This window comes from Podarcis pityusensis (genome assembly GCF_964106645.2).
Source record: "Podarcis pityusensis genome assembly, chromosome: 3".
In the NCBI taxonomy this organism is placed as follows: Eukaryota; Metazoa; Chordata; class Lepidosauria; order Squamata; family Lacertidae; genus Podarcis; species Podarcis pityusensis.
The window spans coordinates 120,488,182-120,510,911 of record NC_138026.1 but is presented as its reverse complement, the minus strand read 5'-3'; the positions used below and the strand labels follow the sequence as shown (position 1 = coordinate 120,510,911).

General features: G+C 48.0%; 1 protein-coding gene across 1 annotated transcript in view; it reads left to right on the top strand.

The window, feature by feature from the left end:
* The window catches only part of EPHX2 (epoxide hydrolase 2), a 105,195-nt gene that overhangs the window by 59,857 nt on the left and 22,608 nt on the right, over positions 1–22,730 (top strand). Inside the window, exons 11-12 of the mRNA XM_081001022.1 lie at positions 16,882–16,967; positions 18,727–18,838. Of these exons, the coding sequence (XP_080857148.1) occupies positions 16,882–16,967; positions 18,727–18,838 (198 nt within the window). The remainder of the gene's footprint in view (positions 1–16,881; positions 16,968–18,726; positions 18,839–22,730) is intronic.

Below are 22,730 nucleotides of genomic sequence, written 5' to 3'. Positions count from 1 at the left end.
GTCATGTGGCCAGCATGACTAAGAACCAGAGCAGCGCACAGAAACACCGTTTACCTTCCCTCCAGAGCGGTACCTATTTATCTACTTGCACTTCAATGTCCTTTCGAACTGCTAGGTTGACAGGAGGCAATTTACTATAGTAGAAAAATGCAACTCAGTAAAGCAACACAGTTTGAATAAAACACACCAGGAATACAATATAGTAAAGATAAGGGCAGTAAAATTCAGCAGAACTGAAATAAGTCTGTTTCTTGGGCCCAGCTGGTACCAATGCCCATGCAACTTATGCCACTTGGCAACTTATGGTGGCTTTGGTGCCTGCACTTGCACGGTGCCACCTTCATCAGAATGAAATCACATACCCCCACAATTTTATCTAGATTTATACTTTCCTCCCCCCACTGAAAATTAGCTGTAGTCACTACAGGGACTCCGGTTTGCGGTGTTGACAGATTCTCTCCCCTGCTACGGAAAAGGCCCGTTGTCATCTGTTTGCACACCTCCTTTCTAAGGTCAGTAACTGTTCGGTGCCCTCAGAAGAGCGAGATTTGCTGGCATGGCTGCGGCCTGAATAATTTGTTTGCAGGAGTGAAAGTTCAGCAGTTGGTGGAGCAAGGACTTTGGAATGACATTAGATAAAGTAGTGCAGGGCAGCAGGGGAGAAAGCAGCATTAACAGAATTAGCGAAAGCGAAGGAACGTACGCTGGTGGTTTAAATGTTTAATTCATGCAGTGACCTTGATCTGCCGCGGAGCGATGTCGCTGCTCTTATGTGTGGCTTTGTGGAGAGCGTTTGTGTGTCTACAAAGGGGCAAGGAGCGACTTTCCTTTTCCCATTGTGGTTCCTCCTGTAATTGGACATCCATTGAAACGGTATGTTGGAAGATCCAGGGTAGATAAAAGGAAGCGTTTCTTCATGCAGCACACAATTAAACTGTGGGACTCACTGCCACAGGAAGCAGCAAGGGCCACCAACCTAGACTGGTGTTGTAAACCGCACTGTGGGCTCTTGAAAAAGGGCAGTGTATAAATTTAATAAATAATTGTTGTTTAGTCGTTTAGTCGTGTCCGCCTCTTCTTGACCCCTTGGGCCAGGCACTCCTGTCTTCCACTGCCTCCCGCAGTTTGGTCAGACTCATGCTGGTAGCTTCGAGAACACTGTCCCACCATCTCGTCCTCTGTCGTCCCCTTCTCCTTGTGCCCTCCATCTTTCCCAGCATCAGGGTCTTTTCCAGGGAGTCTTCTCTTCTCATGAGGTGGCCAAAGTATTGGAGCCTCAGCTTCACGATCTGTCCTTCCAGTGAGCACTCAGGGCTGATTTCCTTCAGAATGGAGAGGTTTGATCTTCTTGCAGTCCATGGGACTCTCAAGAGTCTCCTCCAGCACCAAAATTCCAAAGCATCAATTCTTTGGCGATCAGCCTTCTTTATGGTCCAGCTGTCACTTCCATACATCACTACTGGGAAAACCATAGCTTTAGCTATTGTTGGCAAGATCCGCAAACTATAAAAGAAGATTAGATAAATTCACAGAGGAGAGGGCTATCTGTGGCTACTAGCCATGATATCTTCTCTGCCTACACAGCTGTGATGCCTCTGAATGCTAGTTCCTGGAAACCACAAGTGTGGAAAGGGCTCTTGTGCTTGGGTCCTGCTTGCCGGTTCCCCAATAGAGGCATTTGATTGGCCACCAGGAGCGTACCTAGCGGATGGTGTTTGGCCCCCACCAAGAGCACAGGCCAAGTGATGGGGAGAGCCAGCGTGGTGTAGTAGTTAAGAGCATGGACTCGTAATCTGGTGAACCGGGTTTGATTCCCCGCTCCTCCACATGCAGCTACTGGGTGACCTTGTGTCAGGAGTTCTGCCTACACTTGAGTTGGACCCTGGCAGAGACACATGCCCGACTAGCATGTTCTCTCCCTCCTGGTCGTTCGTTTGGGAGCTTCAAAAGCTTTCTTCAGCCCGAACATCACAGCGACCAATGCCAACAGACACCGGCACGCTTAGGGATCCGCAGAATTTGCGCACCTTACGTGACAGACCTCAGCAACTCAGCATTTTGGCTAATCTACTTTATTTACATATTAACACACACGGAGCACTGCAACATGGCTCCCTCTCTCTCTAGCATCAGGCAGCAAAGAGAAAAAGAACAAAGAACAATAGTCCCACTTCATGGAACACAGTAACACAAACATCCTGTCTCCGTCACTTCCCAAAACATATACCGTCATGTGAAAGACAACAATCCCATGACTGCAATCATGGAGCAGGAATTCTAACACCTTGGGCTAGTCCCACTTCTCTGAAGTCTCTCAGCCTCACTCACCTCACAGAGTGTTTGTTGTGGGGGAGGAAGGGAGAGGAGATTGTGAGCCGCTTTGAGATTCCTTAGGGTAGTGATAAAGCGGGATATCAAGTCCAAAATCCTCCTCTTCTTCTTTTGCACCTCTTCACTCAGGTTCAGAGAAGCTAGAAGCCTGACCACTCATGCGTGCACTCTCTGGGCTGTTCCTCTGTTGCTCTGGGCGACCTCTGGGTGCCTGGGCAGAGGAATTTGGTGTGAAAGCAGTGAGCAGAGGGAGGCAAGAAGCCTGCTAACTCACAGAATTGAGTTGGAAGAGACCCCAAGGGTTCTCTAGTCCAACCCCTTGCAGTGCAGGAATCTCAGCTGAAGCATCCATGGCAAATGGCCAGCCAACCTCTGCTTGAAAACCTCATAGGAAGGAGTGTCCACAACTTCCTTAGGGAGTCCATTTCCAGCGTCGAATAGCTCTTGCCGTCGGGAAGTTCTTCCTAAAGTTTAATCAGAATCTCCCTCCTTGCCATTTGCATCCCTTGGTTTGAAGATGGCTATGGTATCACCTCTCTGTCTCGTCTTCTCCAGGCTACCCAGACCCTTGACCATCTTGGTCGCCATCCTCAGCACACACATTACAGCTTGTCAATACAGCAGAACCTTGGTTCCCGAACAGCTTAGTTGCCGAACAAATCGGCTCTCAAACGCCGCAAACCCAGAAGTAATGTGTTCCGGTTTGCGAACGTTTTTCGGAAGCCGAACGTCCAACGTGGCTTCCGCTTGAGTGCAGGAAGCTCCTGCAGCCAATCGGAAGCCGCGCCTTGGTTTTCGAATGGTTTTGGGAGTCGAATAATAATAATAATAATAATAATAATAATAATAATAATAATTTATTTATACCCCGCCCATATGGCTGGGCTTCCCCAGCCACTCTGGGCAGCTTCCAACAAAATATTAAAATACCGTAATACATCAAACATTAAAAGCTTCCCTAAACAGGGCTGCCTTCAGATCTGGTACTTGTTGTTCTCTTTGGGAAGGGCGTTCCACAGGGCGGGTGCCACTACCGAGAAGGCCCTCTGCCTTGTTCCCTGTAACTTGGCTTCTCGCAGCGAGGGAACCGCCAGAAGGCCCTCAGCGCTGGACCTCAGTGTCTGGGCAGAACGATGGGGATGGAGACGCTCCTTCAGGTATACTGGGCCAAGGCCGTTTAGGGCTTTAAAGGTCAGCACCAACACTTTGAATTGTGCTCGGAAACGTACTGGGGGCCAATGTAGGTCTTTCAAGACCGGGGTTATGTGGTCTCGGCGGCCGCTCCCAGTCACCAGTCTAGCTCCTGCATTCTGGATTAGTTGTAGTTTCCGGGTCACCTTCAAAGGTAGCCCCACGTAGAGCACATGGCAGTAGTCCAAGCGGGAGATAACCAGAGCATGCACCACTCTGGTGAGACAGTCTGCGGGCAGATAGGGTCTCCAAATGGATTAAGTTCGAGAGCCCAAGGTACCAAGGTATCCTTCTTAAGGATTTCAAGAGAGTTCTAGTTTCCTTCCTGCTCTGTTCTTTTCTGCACCTTTGGAAGCAGCTGCGGCCCAACTCCTGCCGCCCACCCCCAACCCCGTCGCTGGCTTTGCTGAGGTTATTTGAATTTCCTCCGCGGCAAACAGGAATAAAATTGCCGAGGCGCTTTTGTTCTCGGCCCCCTGACCCCAATTCTGATGGTCTTTGTTTGCCCAATCAATAGCTGCTTAATATGCTCTCTTTCGGTGCTGGGCTGGGCTGCCTGCTTTCCTAAGGATGGTTCAGGGTTTGCAGGAAAAGAAAAACAGTCCTTCATTGCTTTCCTGAAGACCTAAAGCACAGACCCAGGCAGCCCTGAAAAGCCTAGACCAACTTTAAATTGTTTTTTGCCCTCTCCGTGAAATGCCAAGCTTTGAGCAGTGAGGAAGCATCCTGGAAAGTTGAGGGAGGAGATGATTTTACAAGCCTTCAGGTCTCTGATCATTATTGCTTGTGTTGTGTAAAAGGAAACAGGAGGTGGGGGCAGTTTCTTTGGCTACATTTTTCTCCACAGGAAAAGGTAGCAATGCTTCTGAATACCAGTTGCTGGAAAACATAGGAGGGGAGAGTTTCTCTTGTGTTCGAATCTTGCTTGTGGGTTTCCCTTTGGGGCATCTGGTTACGTTTCCGAGCACAATTCAAAGTGTTGGTGTTGACCTTTAAAGCCCTAAACATCCTCGGTCCAGTATACCTGAAGGGGCGTCTCCACCCCCTTTGTTCAGCCCTGACACTGAGGTCCAGCGCCGAGGGCCTTCTGGAGGTTCCCTCACTGCGAGAAGCAAAGGTACAGGGAACCAGGCAAAGGGCCTTCTCGGTAGTGGCACCCACCCTCTGGAACGCCCTCCCATCAGATGTCAAGGAAATAAACAACTATCTGACTTTTAGAAGACATCTGAAGGCAGCCCTGTTTAGGGAAGTTTTTAATGTCTGGTGTTTTATTGTATTTTTAATCTTCGTTGGAAGTCGCCAAGAGTGGCTGGGGAAATCCAGCCAGATGGGCGGGGTATAAGTAATAAATAATAATAATAATAATAATAATAATAATAAATTAGCCACTGTGAGAACAGGATGCTGGACTAGGTGGGCCATTGGCTGATTCAGCAGGGCTCTTCGTCCCCCCCCCCCATTTCACTTTTAATTTGCATACAGTGGACCCTCTGGATACGAACTTAATTCGTTCTGGGGGTCCCTACATACCCCGAAAAGTCTGCAACATGAGGAATCGCTTCTGTGCATGTGCGTGGCAAAACCCGGAAGTATACACTTCCAGGTTTGCCACGTTCGCAACCCGAAAGTTACGTTACCCGAAGGTAACGTAACCCGAGGGTCCACTGTACTGCCTTTCTGTATTACTAGACACAAGGCAGCAAGCTGAAGCAGCAGCAAAATAGACAGCAAAGATCACACACCTAATAACAATCCGATCCAATTCCAAAAAGTCAGAGCAACTTTAGATGAAAAAACTTATATCAAATAAAGCAACATTCAGTAGCCCATTAGAATAGTAAACAGTAAAGTTTAATATCAATAAAAATAACAGCAAGTCACAATGCATAAAATTCCACAAAGCCATTTAAAATGACCAAATTGAGAAACAAGGACAGACAACTTGTAAAATAGGTTTTTTTTTTAAAAAAAATCCCCAAACTCCTGCTTCTGCTGTTCTCAAAGCCATTGCCCAGTGGGCAACAGAAATTCCCTTTCCTTTAGAGCTCTTTCTCTGATCTTATGATGGGGCAGGTGGAGATTTAGTTTGCAGCAGATTCTGTGCTAGGGAGAAAATCAGTGTTGGCTGGCCCTGAATTGGCCTGATCCAGTATTCTGACATTCTTATTTGTGGAGGTGAGGACCACTGAGGACTTCTCGCCATGATGGGATTTCTCTGGCCAGAGGCAGCTATGCCTCTGAATAGCCAGTGCCACAGGATGGGAGAGGGCTGCTCTTTGGCTCAAACCCGAATTGTGCTCGGAAACGTACTGGGAGCCAATGTAGGTCTTTCAAGACCAGTGTTATATGGTCTTGGCAGCCACTCCCAGTCACCAGTCTAGCTGCCACATTCTGGATTAGTTGTAGTTTCCGGGTCACCTTCAAAGGTAGCCCCCCATAGAGCGCATTGCAGTAGTCCAAGCGGGAGATAACCAGAGCATGCACTACTCTGGCGAGACAGTCCATGGGCAGAGAGGCTCTCAGCCTGGGTACCAGATGGAGCTGGTAGACAGCCGCCCTGGACACAGAATTAACCTGCGCCTCCATGGACAGCTGTGAGTCCAAAATGACTCCCAAGCTGCGCACCTGGTCCTTCAGGGGCACAGTTACCCCATTCAGGACCAGGGAGTCCTCCACACCTACCTGTCCTCTGTCCCCCAAGAACAGTACTTGAGTTATGTGGTTTAAGCAATTGGCATTTCACTATGTACATAAAGAAAAACAGAACTGGCATGAATCAGAAAGTGTAGAGGCAGTGCTAGAAGCATTTAGAGCACGTGTTTTCGTGTTGCATCCACAGCAACCCGGAAGTACCGGAACGGTTACTTATAATAATAATAATTTATTATTTATACCCCGCCCTTCTGGCTGGGTTTCCCCAGCCACTCTGGGTGGCTTCCAACCGAATATTAAAAACAATACAGCATCAAACATTAAAAACTTCCCTAAACAGGGCCGCCTTCTTTTAAAAGTAAAGTAGTTGCTTATTGCCTCGACATCTGATGGGAGGGCATTCCACAGGGCAGGTACCACCACCGAGAAGGCCCTCTGCCTGGTCCCCTGTAACCTCCCTTCTCGCAATGAGGGAACCGCCAGAAGGCCCTCGGCGCTGGATCTCAGTGTCCGGGCTGAGTGATGGGGGTGGAGAAGCTCCTTTAGGCATACAGGACAGAGGCCGTTTAGGGCTTTAAAGGTCAGCCCCAACACTTTGAATTGTGCTCGGAAACGTACTAGGAGCCAATGCAGATCTCTCAGGACCGGTGTTATGTGGTCCCGGCAGCCACTTCCAGTCTAGCTGCCGCATTCTGGATTAAATGCAATTTCCTGGTCACCTTCAAAGGTAGCCCCACGTAGAGCGCATTGCAGTAGTCCAAGCGGGAGATAACCAGAGCATGCACCACTCTGGCAAGACAGTCTGTGGGCAGGTATGGTCTCAGCATCCATGGCAGATGGCCCTCCAACCTCTGCTGAAAACCCTTCGAATGAAGGAGAGTCCAGCACCTTCCAAGGGAGTCCATTGCACTGCTGAACATCTGTTACCATCAGAAAGTTCTTCCTGGTGTTTGGTCAGACTCCCCTTCAGCATGCTCCATCAGACCACAGCTGCCCCACTCCAGAGGCTCCTGCATGCTCTGACATGCGCTACAGGAAGTGTCCCGTCTTTGGTGTGCTTCGCTCCCCGCTGCACAAAGAGGACCAACATTTCCCTCGAACTTGCTTTCCTTATCTTTGCTAACCCCCTTGCCTCCTCCGTCAAGCAAAATCTCTCTGGCAGGAGCCAGCTTTAGATTTAATTAACTTTCCAGGGCAGGGCTTTGAACATGTAAGTACTCCATAAGCGCTAACTATGAAAACCGGCAGGAGCGACCTGCTTGCGGGGAGGTGCTTGCTTAATTTGCTTGCTGATTAAACGTCCCTCGCACCATCTGCTGCCCGGAAATAATTACGGAGGAAAGTTAAGAACCGTGACTTTGATCCCGGGAGGGGAGTAATCTAGAACAATGCACTCCTGGTAAACTCCTTTGTTTTAATCTACCCATCCTGTGAGATACACCATGCTAAAAAAATATTTGGATATGTGGGTTCTGCCCCCACCAAGCCAAGTTTGTCTAAAACATTTATATGCTGCCTTTCGACGTTGTAAAGGTCGTCCGTGCAGCTAAACGGCAGTCGAAAGAGTTTCTCCTTGCTTTGCTTCCTAAGATAACACACATTAGATAAGAGAAATCTTTCTTTAGTCTTCTAATAATTAGCCCGCTAATTAATGTGGCTTGTTTGTTCAACTCCCTGAGCTGGGAGAGCAAATCCCTCTCCTTTTCTGAGCAGCTCTCGGCTGTTTGCAAATGCATTTGTGGCTTTTAATTAATATTGTGTGATGCATCCCTGGGGTCTCTCGTTCGAAGCCTTGGCTGCAAGAGCAAGAACTATCGCAACCAGAACGCCACTCGCGTTCTTGTTTATTTTACTGATTTAGTAATTTATTTATATTTGTGTGCCACCCTTCATCTGCAGATCTCAGGGCGGTCCACAACTTAAAAATACTATATAAAAAAGCATAAAATACATGCTAAAAACATTATTCTGTCTTTTCTTCAGATAGTTTCTTGGAGCAGCTTAATTGCCATCATCATGATTTTATTCATGCCCTGCCCATCTGACTGTGTTGCCCCAGTCACTCTGGGCAGCTTCCAACATAATAAAAACACAGCATCAAACTTCAAAACCTTTATTCTTCCTTCCTGCAATCCCAGTTTGGAGTGTTGCCCAGATGCAGAGACCTCTGTTTATAACAGTAGGGCCCTACCTGGGGCGAGTGGAGGGGAGCCTTGCGCACTCATGGATTCTTCAGGGAGTTTGCATGCGTTTATTACTATTATTTAAATGAAGCATAAAATAATCTCAATTTAGAGGTTCAGGCTATGTCCTGGAGTCACCGACTAGAAACGGCAGGAGAGGTGAATGTTGTGCTCAGCTCCTACTCGCAGATTTCCCATTGAGGGTGTTATAAGAGAATCCATGACCAGAGAGGGGATCCTGAAATAAATTTATGAACCCTGCTTGGTGTGCCTGTTGCCTTTAAACCATTGCCCTTCAAACGAAAAGTTCCTTGCAAATGTTGGTAACTGGCTGGCTGGCTCGCCAGTTGAAATCCTTATTTCAAGGGAACCTGGTTGGCTACTGTGAGAACAGGATTCTGGACTACATGGGCCACTGGGCTGACCCAGCAAGCTCTGTTTGCATTCTTACATAACCCTTTGGCTGACTCTGTGCAACAGAAGACGTAGCCTTTTGTTGTACAGGGGACGCTCGGGTTGCGAATGTGATGTCACACATTAAAAACTTCCCTAAACAGGGCTGCCTTCAGATGTCTTCTAAATACCAGGTAGTTGTTTATCTCTTTGACATCTGATGGGAGGGCGTTCCACAGGGTGGGTGCCACCACCGAGAAGGCCCTCTGCCTGGTTCCCTGTAGCTTTGCTTCTTGCAATGAGGGAACCTCCAGACGGCCCTCGGCGCTGGACCTCAGTGTCCGGGCAGAACGATGGGGGTGGAGATGCTCCTTCAGGTATACTGGACTGAGGCCATTTAGGGCTCCAGTTTTTGGAAGTCACGGGATGGGAGCATGCGCTCATCCTGTTTGCAGATTTCCCACAGGCATGTGGCTGGCCATTCTCGGGACAGGATGCTAGACTAGATGGACCACTGCCTTGATCCAACAGGGCTGTTGTTCTGTTCTTGTGATGGGGAAAGCAGAGCTTTGAGTGCGCAGCAGCTTCTGCGCTGGGGAGAGAATCCGCGTTGGCTGCCCCGGCTGGCCCCATATTCTCTGAACTTGGCATTTTGCAATTTGTTAATTTCCCATCCATCTGAATATTCTTTAGATCCATGACTCGGGGGGGGGGCGTGTGGCAGAAAAACGGTCCTCTGTGTATGTGTGTGCTGGGTGTGTGAGTGGTGTTTTTTGCCTGCCAGAGTCTGAAATGGAGAAATAGTCACATAATTGATGCAGAGACTAAGCCACTGCGCAGAGGATCCCGGACTGATAAGAGAGCTTAGATTTCAGCCTTTTCTGTGACACTACAGAAGCCCATGAGAAATCCAATTAACACCGCCTTTCAGCTGCTGCGGCGGCAGCGTATGAAGCCTCATGAAAGGTTTTTGAAACCAAAATGCCAGAAGGAGATTGTCTCTTACATTCCATTTTTTAAAAAATGGTATTTGAGTTTCCACTGTTCTTCACAGGGTCAGCCCCACCGTTGCGGACCATTGGTCTGCTAGCTGAGGTTTTGTAGATCTGGGGGGCTGCTGCTCCCCGGCCACCTTTGTTTTAAAAATACCGTATTTTTTGCTCTATAGGATGCACCCGACCATAGGACGCACCTTGTTTTAGAGGGGGAGAACAAGAAAAAAATATTCTCCCCCTCTCTGCTCAGCGCCCCTTCAGCGAAGCGGCAGGAGAAACGGAGCCCCTTCCATTTCTCCTCCCGCTTGGCTGAAGGGGCGCTGCGCAGTTCTCCCTCTCTGCTGAAGCCAGGAGAGTCTTGCTCTCCCAGCTTCAGCGAAAGCAACGGGAAGCCTCCGGAGCGCGGAGGGAGCGCTCCCTCTGCGCTTCGGAGGCTTTGCGTTGCTATCGCTGAAGCCAAGGATCCTGCATTCGCTCCATAGGATGCACACACATTTCCCCTTAATTTTTGGAGGGGGAAAAGTGCGTCCTATAGAGCGAAAAATTCTGTAATAATTGCAAATTTGGGTCCCTATGGGCGTAGCCAATAGCCTGTCCAGTATTGGGAGCTATGTCTACAAGGCGCAGTGCCCTCCTGTCTTTTGACACAAGGGGGAGAACGGTGACTCAACGGTGGAGCATCTTCCTTGCATGAAGAAAGTCCCTGGTTCAGTCCCCTGTGGTATCTCCAAGTAGCGCTACGGCCTGAATCCCTGCAACCTGGTGCCCATCAGTGTGGATCAGTGGTTCCCAGAAAGTCGGTAGTACCATCTCCCGGGGGAGCAGTATTTGGAAAAGTGGGGTTCGAGGTGTTCAAATTTTCAGGACGGGGTGTAAAAATTGGCAGGTTTGAGGGGTTGCAATGGGCTGCATGCAGGCAACATATCAGAACACATATGGAAATGTCCCCTTAGGCATGTGGAAATAGCCCTGCAGAACGAAACCACCCAAAGTGTCTGTGCTTTGCATTTCTCTCTCTCTTTTTTATACATTTTTATTAATTTTTTTAACATATAATTTCCAACAGTCATTTAACACACATTCTTATCTTATACAATATTTTAGACTTCCTTCAACTACCTCTGAAGATTTTCCGTTCTTTATCACTTAATCTGCATTTCTTAATTTCTCTGTTACTTTTAATTGTCCTTAACTCATAATTCTCTTCGTAGCCTTCCTTGCAATATTTCACCTAATCCTCCTTACAGAAAATTATTTCAGTCCTACTAGCGTAATCTTTTTATTACAATTGCTTTTCAAATAGTTCAGATATTTACTCCAGTCCTCTAAGAATCTCTGGTCCCGCAGGTTTCGAATCCTTCCTGTCAGTTCGTCTAATTCTGCGTAGTCCATTAATTTCATTTGCCACTCTTTCATCGGTAACTCTTCTTCTTTCCATTTTTGTGCCAATAATATTCTTGCTGCCATTGTTGCATATAAAAACAATTTACAATCCTGGCTGTTAATATCCTCCCCTACAATGCCAAGTACTTTAAGGAATTGCTCCTGTGATCATTACTACGGCTGCCCTTGGTCCTGGCCTGTGGTTGCGCAAACCCTCCATCTTTCAGGCCAAACCTCCCTGCTGCTGCTGCTGCTTCCCCCAACAAGCCTTGATTTTCCTTCCTTTTTCTGCTGCTGCAGCAGAAGCTGCTGCCATCTCATTAACCGGCTGCCTGTGCGGCTCGTGCAGGAGCCTGAGCAAAAGAGCCTGCTCAATCAAACGGAATTTGCCACGCCAGGCTGGGACAGCGGCTGCTGATGAGGCAGAAGCAGAGAGCCTTGGCTCGCAGGGAGAGGCCGAGAACCCAAAGCAGGCTGATAGAAGCTGCTGGAATGACAGAACAGGGGACCCTTTGAATGATGTTGGATTGAAACTAAGTGGTCTTTAGCTGAAACGTTATAAGGGAATATGAAAAAATGGATTATTAATAGGTAAAAATTTAAAATTATAATACTTTACGATTAACGACTAGGATATACAAAGAGGGGAGGGATTTGCTGAACTAACAAATTGAACTGGAATACAAAAAAGGGAGGCGTGAGGAGGTCCGGGAAATAAGCAAATGAAAGATAAGTAATGGAAAGAATGAAGTGTTTTTAACTATTTTTATTTTTGCATTTTTCTTTTTTCTTTTTCTATATTGTAATATTTTGAAAACCTTAATAAATATCTTATAAAAAAAAAAAGAACAGGGGACCCTTTGCTCCTTCCGTTGTTCTTTGCTGGGGGATGCGCTGGACGCCTATCCTACAGCTGACGTGCATGTGTGAAGGGTTGTGTGTGTGTGTGTGTGTGTGTCCTTGTGCAGAGTTGTATCTCAAGCTTCCCAGGGCCCAAAAGATGCAGGGTGTCAGGCACCAACTGTTCGTCAGCTCCTGGGCGTTTGTCTCTCTTCCGAACTATCAGTTGCTAATCCAGCGCAGGTTGGATTAATGTGGTTCCTTAACTTATAAGGAACACATGCTCACGCGCCCTGTTGCTTCAGACAGAGGTAAGGGATGTGAATGGCGCTGTGGTCTGAACCACTGAGCCTCTTGGGCTTGCCAATCAGAAGGTCGGCAGTTTGAATCCCCGCGATGGGGTGAGCTCCTGTTGCTCTGTCCCAGCTCCTGCCAACCTAGCAGTTTGAAAGCACATCAGTGCAAGTAGATAGATAGGTACCACTGCAGCAGGAAGGTAAACAGTGTTCCCGTGCAATCTGGTTTCCGTCACTCTTCTAAAGCCATCTAGGATGATAGCTGGGACACGGGTGGCACTGTGGTCTAAACCACAGAGCCTATGGCTTGCTGATCAGAAGGTCGGCGGTTTGAATCCCCGTGACGGGGTGAGCTCCCGTTGCTCGGTCCCTGCTCCTGCCAACCTAGCAGTTCAAAAGCACATCAAAATACAAGTAGATAAATAGGTACCGCTCCGGCAGGAAGGTAAACGGTGTTTCCGTGCGCTGCTCTTGTTTGCGGTTTAGTCCTGCTGGCCACATGACCCAGAAGCTGTCTGTGGACAAACAGTGGCTCCCTCGGCCTGAAGCGAGATGAGCGCCGCAACCCCATAGTCACCTTTGACTGCACTTAACCGTCCAGGGGTCCTTTTTTTTTTTTTTTTTTTTTTGCTTCAGTCAAAGGCATGCATTTATAAAGGCAAAGCCGATCGCGTGTCTGGTTTATCTCACTGTGTCATTCAAATGTCTGCTTGCTAAAACGTTGCTTGCTGCTTCAATGGGAAGAGAACCAGGACTTGAACGATCAAGGGAGGTGCTGTAATTTGGTGGCAGCCCATATGCTTTTTGTGCAGAAGGTTCAGCCTACAGCATCTCCTGTTTTTTGAAAAGTAGCAAGTAGATGATTGCCGGTGGGGAGGGAGCTTCCCTCTGTTCAAGAGAGCCAGTGTGGTGTAGTGGTTAAGAGTAGTGGACTCGTAATCTGGTGAACCGGGTTCGCGTCTCCGCTCCTCCACATGCAGCTGCTGGGTGACCTTGGGCCAGTCACACTTCTCTGAAGTCTCTCAGCCCCGCGCACCTCACAGAGTGTTTGTTGTGGGGGAGGAAGGGAAAGGAGAATGTTAGCCGCTTTGAGACTCCTTCGGGTAGTGATAAAGCGGGATATCAAATCCAAACTCCTCCTCTTCTTCTTCTTCTTCTTCTTCTTCTTCTTCTTCTTCTAGCCTTTGGAGAATGGCTACCAGTCAGAGTAGACCAGCTTGCCTCACCCTACCCCTCACCCCATGTCTTGGACTACAACTCCCATCATTCCTGACCATTGTCCTTGCTTGCCAGGGCTGATGGGATTTGCAGTCCCAAGCTTTTGGAGAACTTCAGGCTAGGGAAGGTGGAAATAGACAATGCTAGGGTAGGTGGCCAAATAGTCTGGCCCAGGATAAAGCAACCACCTTTGATTCTATGCCGGATTAGCTACCTTGGCAACTACCTAAGTACGGAGAAGGAACTGCCAGCATCAGAACAAAGAATCATCATCATCATCATCATCATAATTTTTTATTTATACCCCACCCTTCCCGGTTCAGAAAACTGGTCTCAGGGCGGCTAACAACAAATTTAAAACACTTAATTGATGCAACAAAAAACAGCTTAAAATACAGGATAAAACGTGAATAATAAGGAAGAGCCCTGGGCCAACATCTTCAAAAAGTTATTCACTGGAGTCCCAAGGTTTCTTTCCTTGTGAGTTGCTACCAGTTATGACTCCATTAATGTACATGTGAAGTTAATATTTATTTTTTGCCCCACTTTGCAACACTTTACACTTGCTTACACAGAACCACACTTGCCATTTTATTGCCCAGTTCAGAGGCAGCCTTTCAGAGTTCCTCGCAATCCCTTTTTGCCGCCCCGAAGGATTTTGTAGCACCAGCAAACCTGAACGCCACCCTGACTCCGGGTCATCTAAGGAAATGTTGAAAAGCACAGTCACCCCACTCCCGAGGGCGTGAAAAACGTAGATTGGCAAGGCAGGTTTTGGCAGGCTCTGTTTGGGATCAGATCTGGGGTGAGGGAGAGAGGGCTGTTTCCATGAAAGACGCACCCCTTTGCGGACGGTGGGGGCTTCTTTGGGCAGCCGCTGAGGCTGAGCCAACCTACTCCAAAGGAGCTTGCCTCTTACCAGGGCTAATTTAGGACTCAAAGAGCAAGCAAGGTGAGTCTCCTTTCCACGGGCTTTCGGAATAAGCGAGGAAAAGGGTTGGTGGATGCAAGCTGTGTCTCGAATGAAGCCGTATCTTGAGCAAACAGATGGCTCTTAAAAGCCAGAATGGCCCTTTCAAGTTAAGAGAGGGCTTGGATGCTTGGAATTTGGAGTTTAGCTTTTTTTTTTTCTCGCCCCACTCCTTTTCAAGATAATTTGGCAAGGCATCCCCTCTGAGTTGGCCTGGCTCTGGCCAGCGTAAAAAGACAAACTTGTCTGGAGCCTCAACCCAGGGCAGAGTTTGTTTTACTGGAAGCCATGTTTTACAGGACTGAGCACTCCTTAGGGGTATCTCCCCTTCCCTCTTCCGTAGTGGGCTGGTCTAAGCAAAAGGGCTCATCACATACTGGTAGACTCTTGGACTGTGCCATGACAAACTTTGGGGCAGGGGGTGGGGGCTCAAGGACTGAATGCTGTCTTGTACTATAAATAAAAGACATTATCATGGCACATAGTTGTCCAATGCCAACAAAGGTCCGTATAGTTAAAGCTATGGTTTTCCCATTAGTGATGAATGGAAGTGAGAGCTGGACCATAAAGGAGGAGAATTGATGCTTTTGAATTCTGGTGCTGGAGGAGACTCTTGAGAGTCCCAAGGACTGCAAGAAGGTCAAACCTTTCCATTCTTAGGGAAATCAGCCCTGAGTGCTCACTGGAAGGACAGATCCTGAAGCTGAGGCTCCAAGACTTTGGCCACCTCATGAGAAGAGAAGACTCCCTGGAAAAGACCCGCATGTTGGGAAAGATGGAGGGCACAAGGAGAAGGGGACGACAGAGGACGAGATGGTTGGACAGTGTTCTTAAAGCTAGTAACATGAGTTTGACCAAACTGCGGGAGGCAGCGGAAGACAGGAGTGCCTGGCGTGCTCTGGTCCAGGGGGTTACGAAGAGTCGGACACAACATAGTTGTCCAAGAGAAACATTCCAGTCAAGGGATTGGGGGGAGATTTGATCCAATTTGCATTCAAAGGTGAGCTTAAGTAATTCACACTTAATGAAATAACCTGTGTGAACTGACCTGAGACCGGTATATACAATATACAAATAGGACGGTATATACAAATTCAAACAATAACTGAAACATAGCTATCTTGCAAAATTTGCGCTTCTCCGAATTTTGCGATTCAATTCTCCAGTGCCAGTAATGTGTATAGAAAATACGTATAGTGTGCATTCACATGCATATTAGTGAAAGTAATATAGAAAAATGCAATACAATAGGGAAATACCTTGCAAAAATCTGTACAACAGGCAAAACTGCATAGCAAGATGTGCATATTAGCATGAACTTTCACGAGCACTTAAAAACAAAACACATTCACAAACTGATGCGGAAATGTGGAGAACTGCTCTTAAGACTGGAAAAATGAGAAACTGAAACTGATAAATCCACCCACCCTTGTTCTATGCTCTGAGCTTAATTTTCAGTGTTTAAGGGAGCTTTCCCATGGAGATTCAGGCCCGCATTTCCCCGCCTGAAGTGGTGCAGTCCAGAAACAGCTTTACAAGGTGACGATGAACTGTTTTTAATCTGTGCCCAAGACCCGTGAGCCTTTCCTTTCGCAAAAGATAATTGTGCTGCCACAGCACAGGCATTTCCAAGATTGTTTTTGTTGTTGTTTAGTCGTGTCCGCCTCTTCGTGACCCCCTGGACCAGAGCACACCAGGCACTCCTGTCTTCCACTGCCTCCCGCAGTTTAGTCAAACTCATGCTGGTAGCTTCGAGAAGACTGTCCAACCATCTCGTCCTCTGTTGTCCCCTTCTCCCTGTGCCCTCCATCTTTCCCAACATGCGGGTCTTTTCCAGGGAGTCTTCTCTTCTCCTGAGGTGGCCAGAGTCTTGGAGCCTTAGCTTCAGGATCTGTCCTTCCAGTGAGCACTCAGGGCTGATATCCTTCAGAATGGAGAGGTTTGACCTTCTTGCAGTCCATGGGACTCTCAAGAGTCTCCTCCAGCACCAGAATTCAAAAGCATCAATTCTTTGGCGATCAGCCTTCTTTATGGTCCATCTCTCATTTCCATACATCACTACTGGGAAAACCATAGCTTTAACTATATGGACCTATGTTGGTAAGGTGATGTCTCTGCTTTTTAAGATGCTGTCTATGTTTATCATTGCTTTTCTCCCAAGAAGCAGGCATCTTTTAATTTCGTGACTGCTGTCACCATCTGCAGGTTGGAAGTAGCCCCAAAACATCACATAAAGGGGCAGAGCAGAATGGGCTTATGTATACAGGGAAACCCCAAACAAAACGAGAATATTCCATATATAAAGCACCTTCCGTTAAGTTGCACCTCGCTGCTTGAAGTGCAGCAGAGCAGGAAACATGCCTTGCGCTTTTGGGAAGGGGAGCTTCCGAACCCTCCGTCAGCTCACTGCTTTTTCCGTTCTCCTTCAGGGCATCGCCCAAGCTACCTTCATCGGCCACGACTGGGGCGGTGTCACGGTGTGGCACATGGCTCTCCTTTACCCAGAGCGAGTCAGGTGAGTTGAATTAGCATTTGTGTAGCATTTTTAATTCTAAGGAAAATTAACATATTTAGCGGTTCCTCTCAACCTCCACCATGCACACATCTTAAGACAAAAAAAACAAGTCAGGGAAGGGCCGTAGCTTAGCAGGGAAGCCTCTGCCTTGCAAGCAGAAGGTCTTGGGTTTGGTCCCCAATGGCACTTCCATGTAGGGCTGGAAGACTCCTGCCTAGAATCCTGGACAGCTGCTGCTGGTCCGTGTGGACAGTACTGAGCTTGATGGACAACTGGGGTGAGGAAACTTCCTGTGTGTGGTGGCCTGGGACTCAGACTCAGACTCGGGACTGGAGGAGTCTCGGTCCACACCGGATCCTCTGCCTCAGGGGGCATCTGAACCAAGTCTGGGGCCTGATCCTGAAGAGCCCCAGTCTGCACAGGTTCCCCTGCAACAAGCACCAGCTGGGCCGAGTCAGGGGCCTGAGCCTGCCCTGGCTCCAGATGCAGGGATGACCTCGTTGCCTCCAGCTGGGCCATCACTTACAGCTGCTCCGCTATGGGTTGGGTCAGGAGAGGCTGAGGCGGCCTCTGGGTCTAGTAACCCACCGACGTCTCCTGAGATGCAGAGACTGAGGTCTGAGAGAAGGAGAGACCTGAGTACTCGCAGGAGGAGTGCTCGCCTTCGGGCGAGACAGGGAGGTGAGTCACCGGGGGATCAGGACCAGCCATTACCCTGACAAAGATAAAAGGCTGTCGGACCCCGCCCCAGGTTGCGGGAGCAACATTGCTGCTTGATGGAACCTGCCTGTTACCATGTGCCTGACCTAGCCTGGTTTCCTGCCTTGGCCCTGTTGGACTGACTCCTCATGGAATCCTTGGATTCGGGACCGGACCTGGACCGCGTTGCTTGGGTTAACCCCCAAGCCCAGCACACTGTGTTCCTAACAAAATAGCATTAGTATCTTGAACTTACCTGGGCAGTGGTGTTAGCAAATGATTCCCAGGATGCTTTGTGCAAACCTCTGTGCTTTGCTCAGAATAAACATGTAAAGTAGGGCAACCTGGCCTTATTTATTTATTTATTTATTTATTTATACCCCGCCCATCTGGCTGGGTTTCCCCCTGCCTCTGGGCGGCTCCCAACAGAATTAAAAGCACGATAATACATCAAACATTAAAAACTTCCCGATACAGGGCTGCCTTCAGATGTCTTCTAAAAGTCAGAGAGTGGTTTATTTCCTTGACATCTGACGGGAGGGCATTCCACAGGGCGGGCGCCACTACCGAGAAGGCCCTCTGCCTGGTTCCCTGTAACCTCACTTCTCGCAGGGAGGGAACCACCAGAAGGCCCTCGGCGCTGGACCTCAGTGTCCGGGCTGAATGATGGGGGTGGAGACGCTCCTTCAGGTCTACTGGGCCTAGGCCATTTAGGGGTTTCAAGGTCAGCACCAACACTTTGAATTGTGCTCGGAAACGGACTGGGAGCCAATGTAGGTCTTTCAAGACTGGTGTTATATGGTCTCGGCGGCCGCTCCCAGTCACCAGTCTGGCAGCCGCATTCTGGGTTAGTTGTAGTTTGACTTGTTATGCTTGTGACCAATCCTTGATGCTTTGTGTTCAAAATCAAGAGCAGGGTTTCTTGGCCAGAGCAATGATCTGTCTCGTTCAGGAGGGGTCGTAACTAAATTTATTTAAAATGTTTAAGATGCCGGAAGACTGTTGCTTTTTGCAGCCACAGACTAACACTGCCCTCTGGCTTCTTGCTGCGATGTTTCAGGGCAGTGGCTGGACTGAATACTCCCTACAAGCCTGCAGATCCCGCAGTGGATGTAATGAAAAGGATTGAATCCGTACCTGTCTTTGATTATCAGCTCTACTTCCAGGAGCCAGTGAGTATCATAGGGTCAAGATTGTAGAGTTGAAAAGGGTCATCTAGTCCAACCCCCTGCAAGGAAGTGTAAGAGTATGGAAGTTGGTGACGTGTACCGTGTTGGTGTCCAGCTGAGGCTGTGCCAGAATCTAGACTTGGGGTAGGTATTCTGTTTTTAATCCAAATTGTCTGCTGTTCATCTTTGGAACTGGACCCTGAAGTGGACCGTATGGAGGGGCCCAGTCTGTAGTGGACCACACGAGTGCAGAAGGCCAGTCCAATCTAGAGGCTTCGCTGCGCCGACAAATCACAGGAGCTGCGGTTGCACTCCTATCCATGCCTACCTGAAGAGGGTTCTGAGACCTGAGCACACAGAGGCTCCATTCACACATCGTGCTACACACTAAACCATGGTTTGGTTTCATTTTCTGCTGTTCTCTAAACCATGGTTTGGTTTCATTTTCTGCTGTTCGCTAAGCCATGGTTTGGTGTTCATTTTCTGCTGTTCGCTAAACCATGGTTTGCTGTTCATTTTCTGCTGTTCACTAAACCATAGTTTGCTGTTCATTTTCTGCTGTTCACTAAACCATGGTTTAGTGTGACACTGCAATTGTGTTGGCTCTCGAGGAGGAGGAGTTTGCAGCCGCTCTGCTCCACTCCAGGCCTGTAAGGTCAGTTCAGGGCAGCCACTAACTCAGGTTTGGCTTAGTGTGCCATCCAAACCCGTGATCACAGTTAAGGTTTTCGGATAGCTCAGTTGGTTGGAACGTGGTGCTGATAATGCCAAGGTCCCAGGTTTGATTCCCTTATGGGCCAACTGCATATTCCGGCTCTACAATTCTGTGGTTCTATTACATTCTAAGCCCAACCTGTGCTGACCTAAAAAGTCTACAGAAAACCAAAGTGGGTAGACTCCACTCTGACACCCCTTTTAGGCAGCAAGACTCCCAGCTCAGAGCTGAGAGCCAGAGTGTCGGTTGATTCCTCTTTTCCACCCTGGAAGATATGGAGCACAGACAGTTTGGGCTTCAGCTACTGTCAGTTTCATTTAGTGTGCTCAGGGCGATGCAATGGTTCAAAGGAAGCAAAACTCTTGTGCAAGCCCAAAATGTAGCTCTTGGTTCCGTGTTGGCCATTTGTTTTGTCACCTTTGATCTTGGGAGTTTTATCACGCTTTTCTTGTGCCCTGCCATGAGTTGATTGCTTATGAATAGTCTTGGGGATGAGTTTTTTGTCTGCAGATTGTTTCAGGCCTGCAAGAATACGTTACGATAGGATAATCTTTATTGTCATTGTCTCATACAGAACAACGAAATTGAAAAAAATCTACATCAGACATTCAAAAACCAACAAGCCTGCTATCCCAACCTGGTTAGCCCCCTAAAAACTCTGATACCCCATAATTAAATACAATATACTCCCATAGAGACAACTTTATACTGAGTTTAAAACCAAAATTGCATTTGGGTAGAAACTGTTTCTCAGGCAGCTAGTCCTAGTCTTTATAACCCTGGACCTTCTTCCAGAAGGCAGAAGCTGAAAGAGATCATTTCCGGGGTGCGCACTATCCTGCGCTATCTCTGCAGCTTCCTTATGGCACCTGGAAGCGTAGATTTGATCCAGGGTGGAAAGAGTGCACCTAATTATTCTCTCCGCAGTCTTTACAACCCTGGACAGCATTGCTTTTTTCCCTGACCGAGCAGCTCCCAAACCACACACAGAGACCATAAGTTGATACACTCTCAACGGTACAATGGTAAAATGCCATCAACAGGTCCTTTGAGAGATTGCTTTTCCGGAGGATTCTCAGAAAATATAACCTCTGCTGAATGACCTCCGTTCAGTCTTTTCCGCATGATGTGATGTTGCATCCCCAGAGGCATGCTGGGACACAGAAGCAAAGGGAGGGACCTCAGTTGCAGCTCCTGTCTAATATTCAAGGGGAGGGAGTTCCAAAGTTTTAATGCCACTAACACTAAAAGCCCAAATCCTGCATTGTATGGAATGGACCTCCTGATAGGATGGTTTCTGCAGCATGTCCCCCACTGGGTATCCAAGGGGGTGAGATGATCTCTCAGAAACCAACACTAACCAGAACTCCAAATCCATTTTTAAGGCTGAGAAGAAGAATAAAGGAAAAATTTGTAGTCCTTGTATTAGCAAGGCTGGAAGCGAATTTGAGAGAGAGAAGGCACTCTGTAGAGCAGCCTTTGCAAAGCTGGTGCCCCCCCCCCCAAATGATTTGGACTACAGTTCCCATCAGCCCCTGCCAGCATGTTGCTCTCCCTACTGAACTGCTTCCCTCCCACCCTCAATCGGCCCTCTGACCACTAGGCATCCTGTTTTGCAACCTTCGGCTTTTCTTCTTTATGTGAGGTTTTGGTTTTGTGTTGGTTCTGGAGCGAGAGATTTGTTTTGGCCGCGATAAACTACGGTATTCCCTTGCCAGAAAAGATCTATTTCTCACATCTGTGGCGAGCTGCAGTTTTGCCTTTGCCAGCATGAAGCAGCCGGCCCTGATTCCGGCTGGAAGGGCTGAGCCCGTGCTGGCAGCTTCTGGGGGAAAGCTTCACTGAGTGGGAAGAAGAGGTCCTAAGTTTTTTTCCACATTGGACTGAGGGCAGCCTCTGCCTCCTCTCCTCTCCTTTCTGTGTGTGTTTGGAGGCAGGGTGAGGGAGGCAGCCCAGCTGGAAGTGATTTCTGGGCGCCCGAAGTGCATTTCCTTGTCGTCGCCCTGCTTCGCTCGCAGTTTTGATTAAAGGGATGAATTATTGAAATCGCCCAATTGCCGCTCAAGGTTATCGCTTTCCAGGGTTGTTTTAGCTGGTGTTTATTATGCAAATGCTCTTCTTCTCCCCCAAATTGTCTTCTTCCCTAACTCTTTGCACTGATTTTGTGTGTTTGTGTGTGTGTGTGTGTGTGTGTTCACGCATGCGCGCTCAGTTTTGCACCCTTAGGAAAGTTTGCATGCATGGGAAGCAGGTGTTTCTTTTATATATATATAAATATTCATTTTTCTTTTTCATTCATTACATACATCTCAAATTCTTAATATTTACTATGTATTCCTTCCTCCCTCCCCTCCTAGGCTTCCCCCAACTTCCGCTTCTGGTTTGTTTCTCCTTTCACCCACTTTGCTACCTCCTAACAGAAAAAGTAAGGTCCATATAGTTAAAGCTAGCAAAATTAGTCATAAACAATAAATATAACAGGAAAGGACTGGATGGACCCCCTTCGCCGTAATTAAAGCAGGGCTCCTTTTCCACAGTTTTGCTCCCCAGCATGCCTGCAGTGGGGCAAGTAATCTTGACTCATCTGGCCAGCATTGAGGGGAGAAAAATCTCCTGGGCTGGCAAGTGTGTGTCTCAAGAAGCAGAGCTGGTAGATCTGCCCACGGCCTTGAAGAATTCTTTCCTGCTCCCTGGTGCCCATCCAAGCTGTGTATGGCTAGCAATCCCACCTCATCAGCAGTTTGGCTTGTGGGGTTGGGAAGAATTAGTGCTGAGGCTGGGCTCTGAATCACAGCTGGGCTAGTCTACAGCAGTAATCCAATTTAGCTTTGCAAGGAAAGAACCCATCATTCACCGAGAACAGAGAGTGGACGACAATCCAGCCGCATTCAGGCAATTGGAAATTGGAGCCGACTGGCGCTGTCAACCCAGAGTGATGAGGGGCTATAAAATCTGCTCCTGGCACCATCTGACTTTTATTGATTTCCTGGTTATCTCAAATGTCAGGAGGGTGCTTTGTGTGTGTCCCCCCCCCCCCTTTTTCTTTCAGTGTTGTCATTAACCAGTTCTTTAAAAGCAACGTGCATTAAACCGACTTTAATCCTTTCTTTAACATGTTCAGTAGATAAAGGGAACACTCTGAATGTAAAATACCTGGATCTGCAGCAAGCTGTCTTGCAC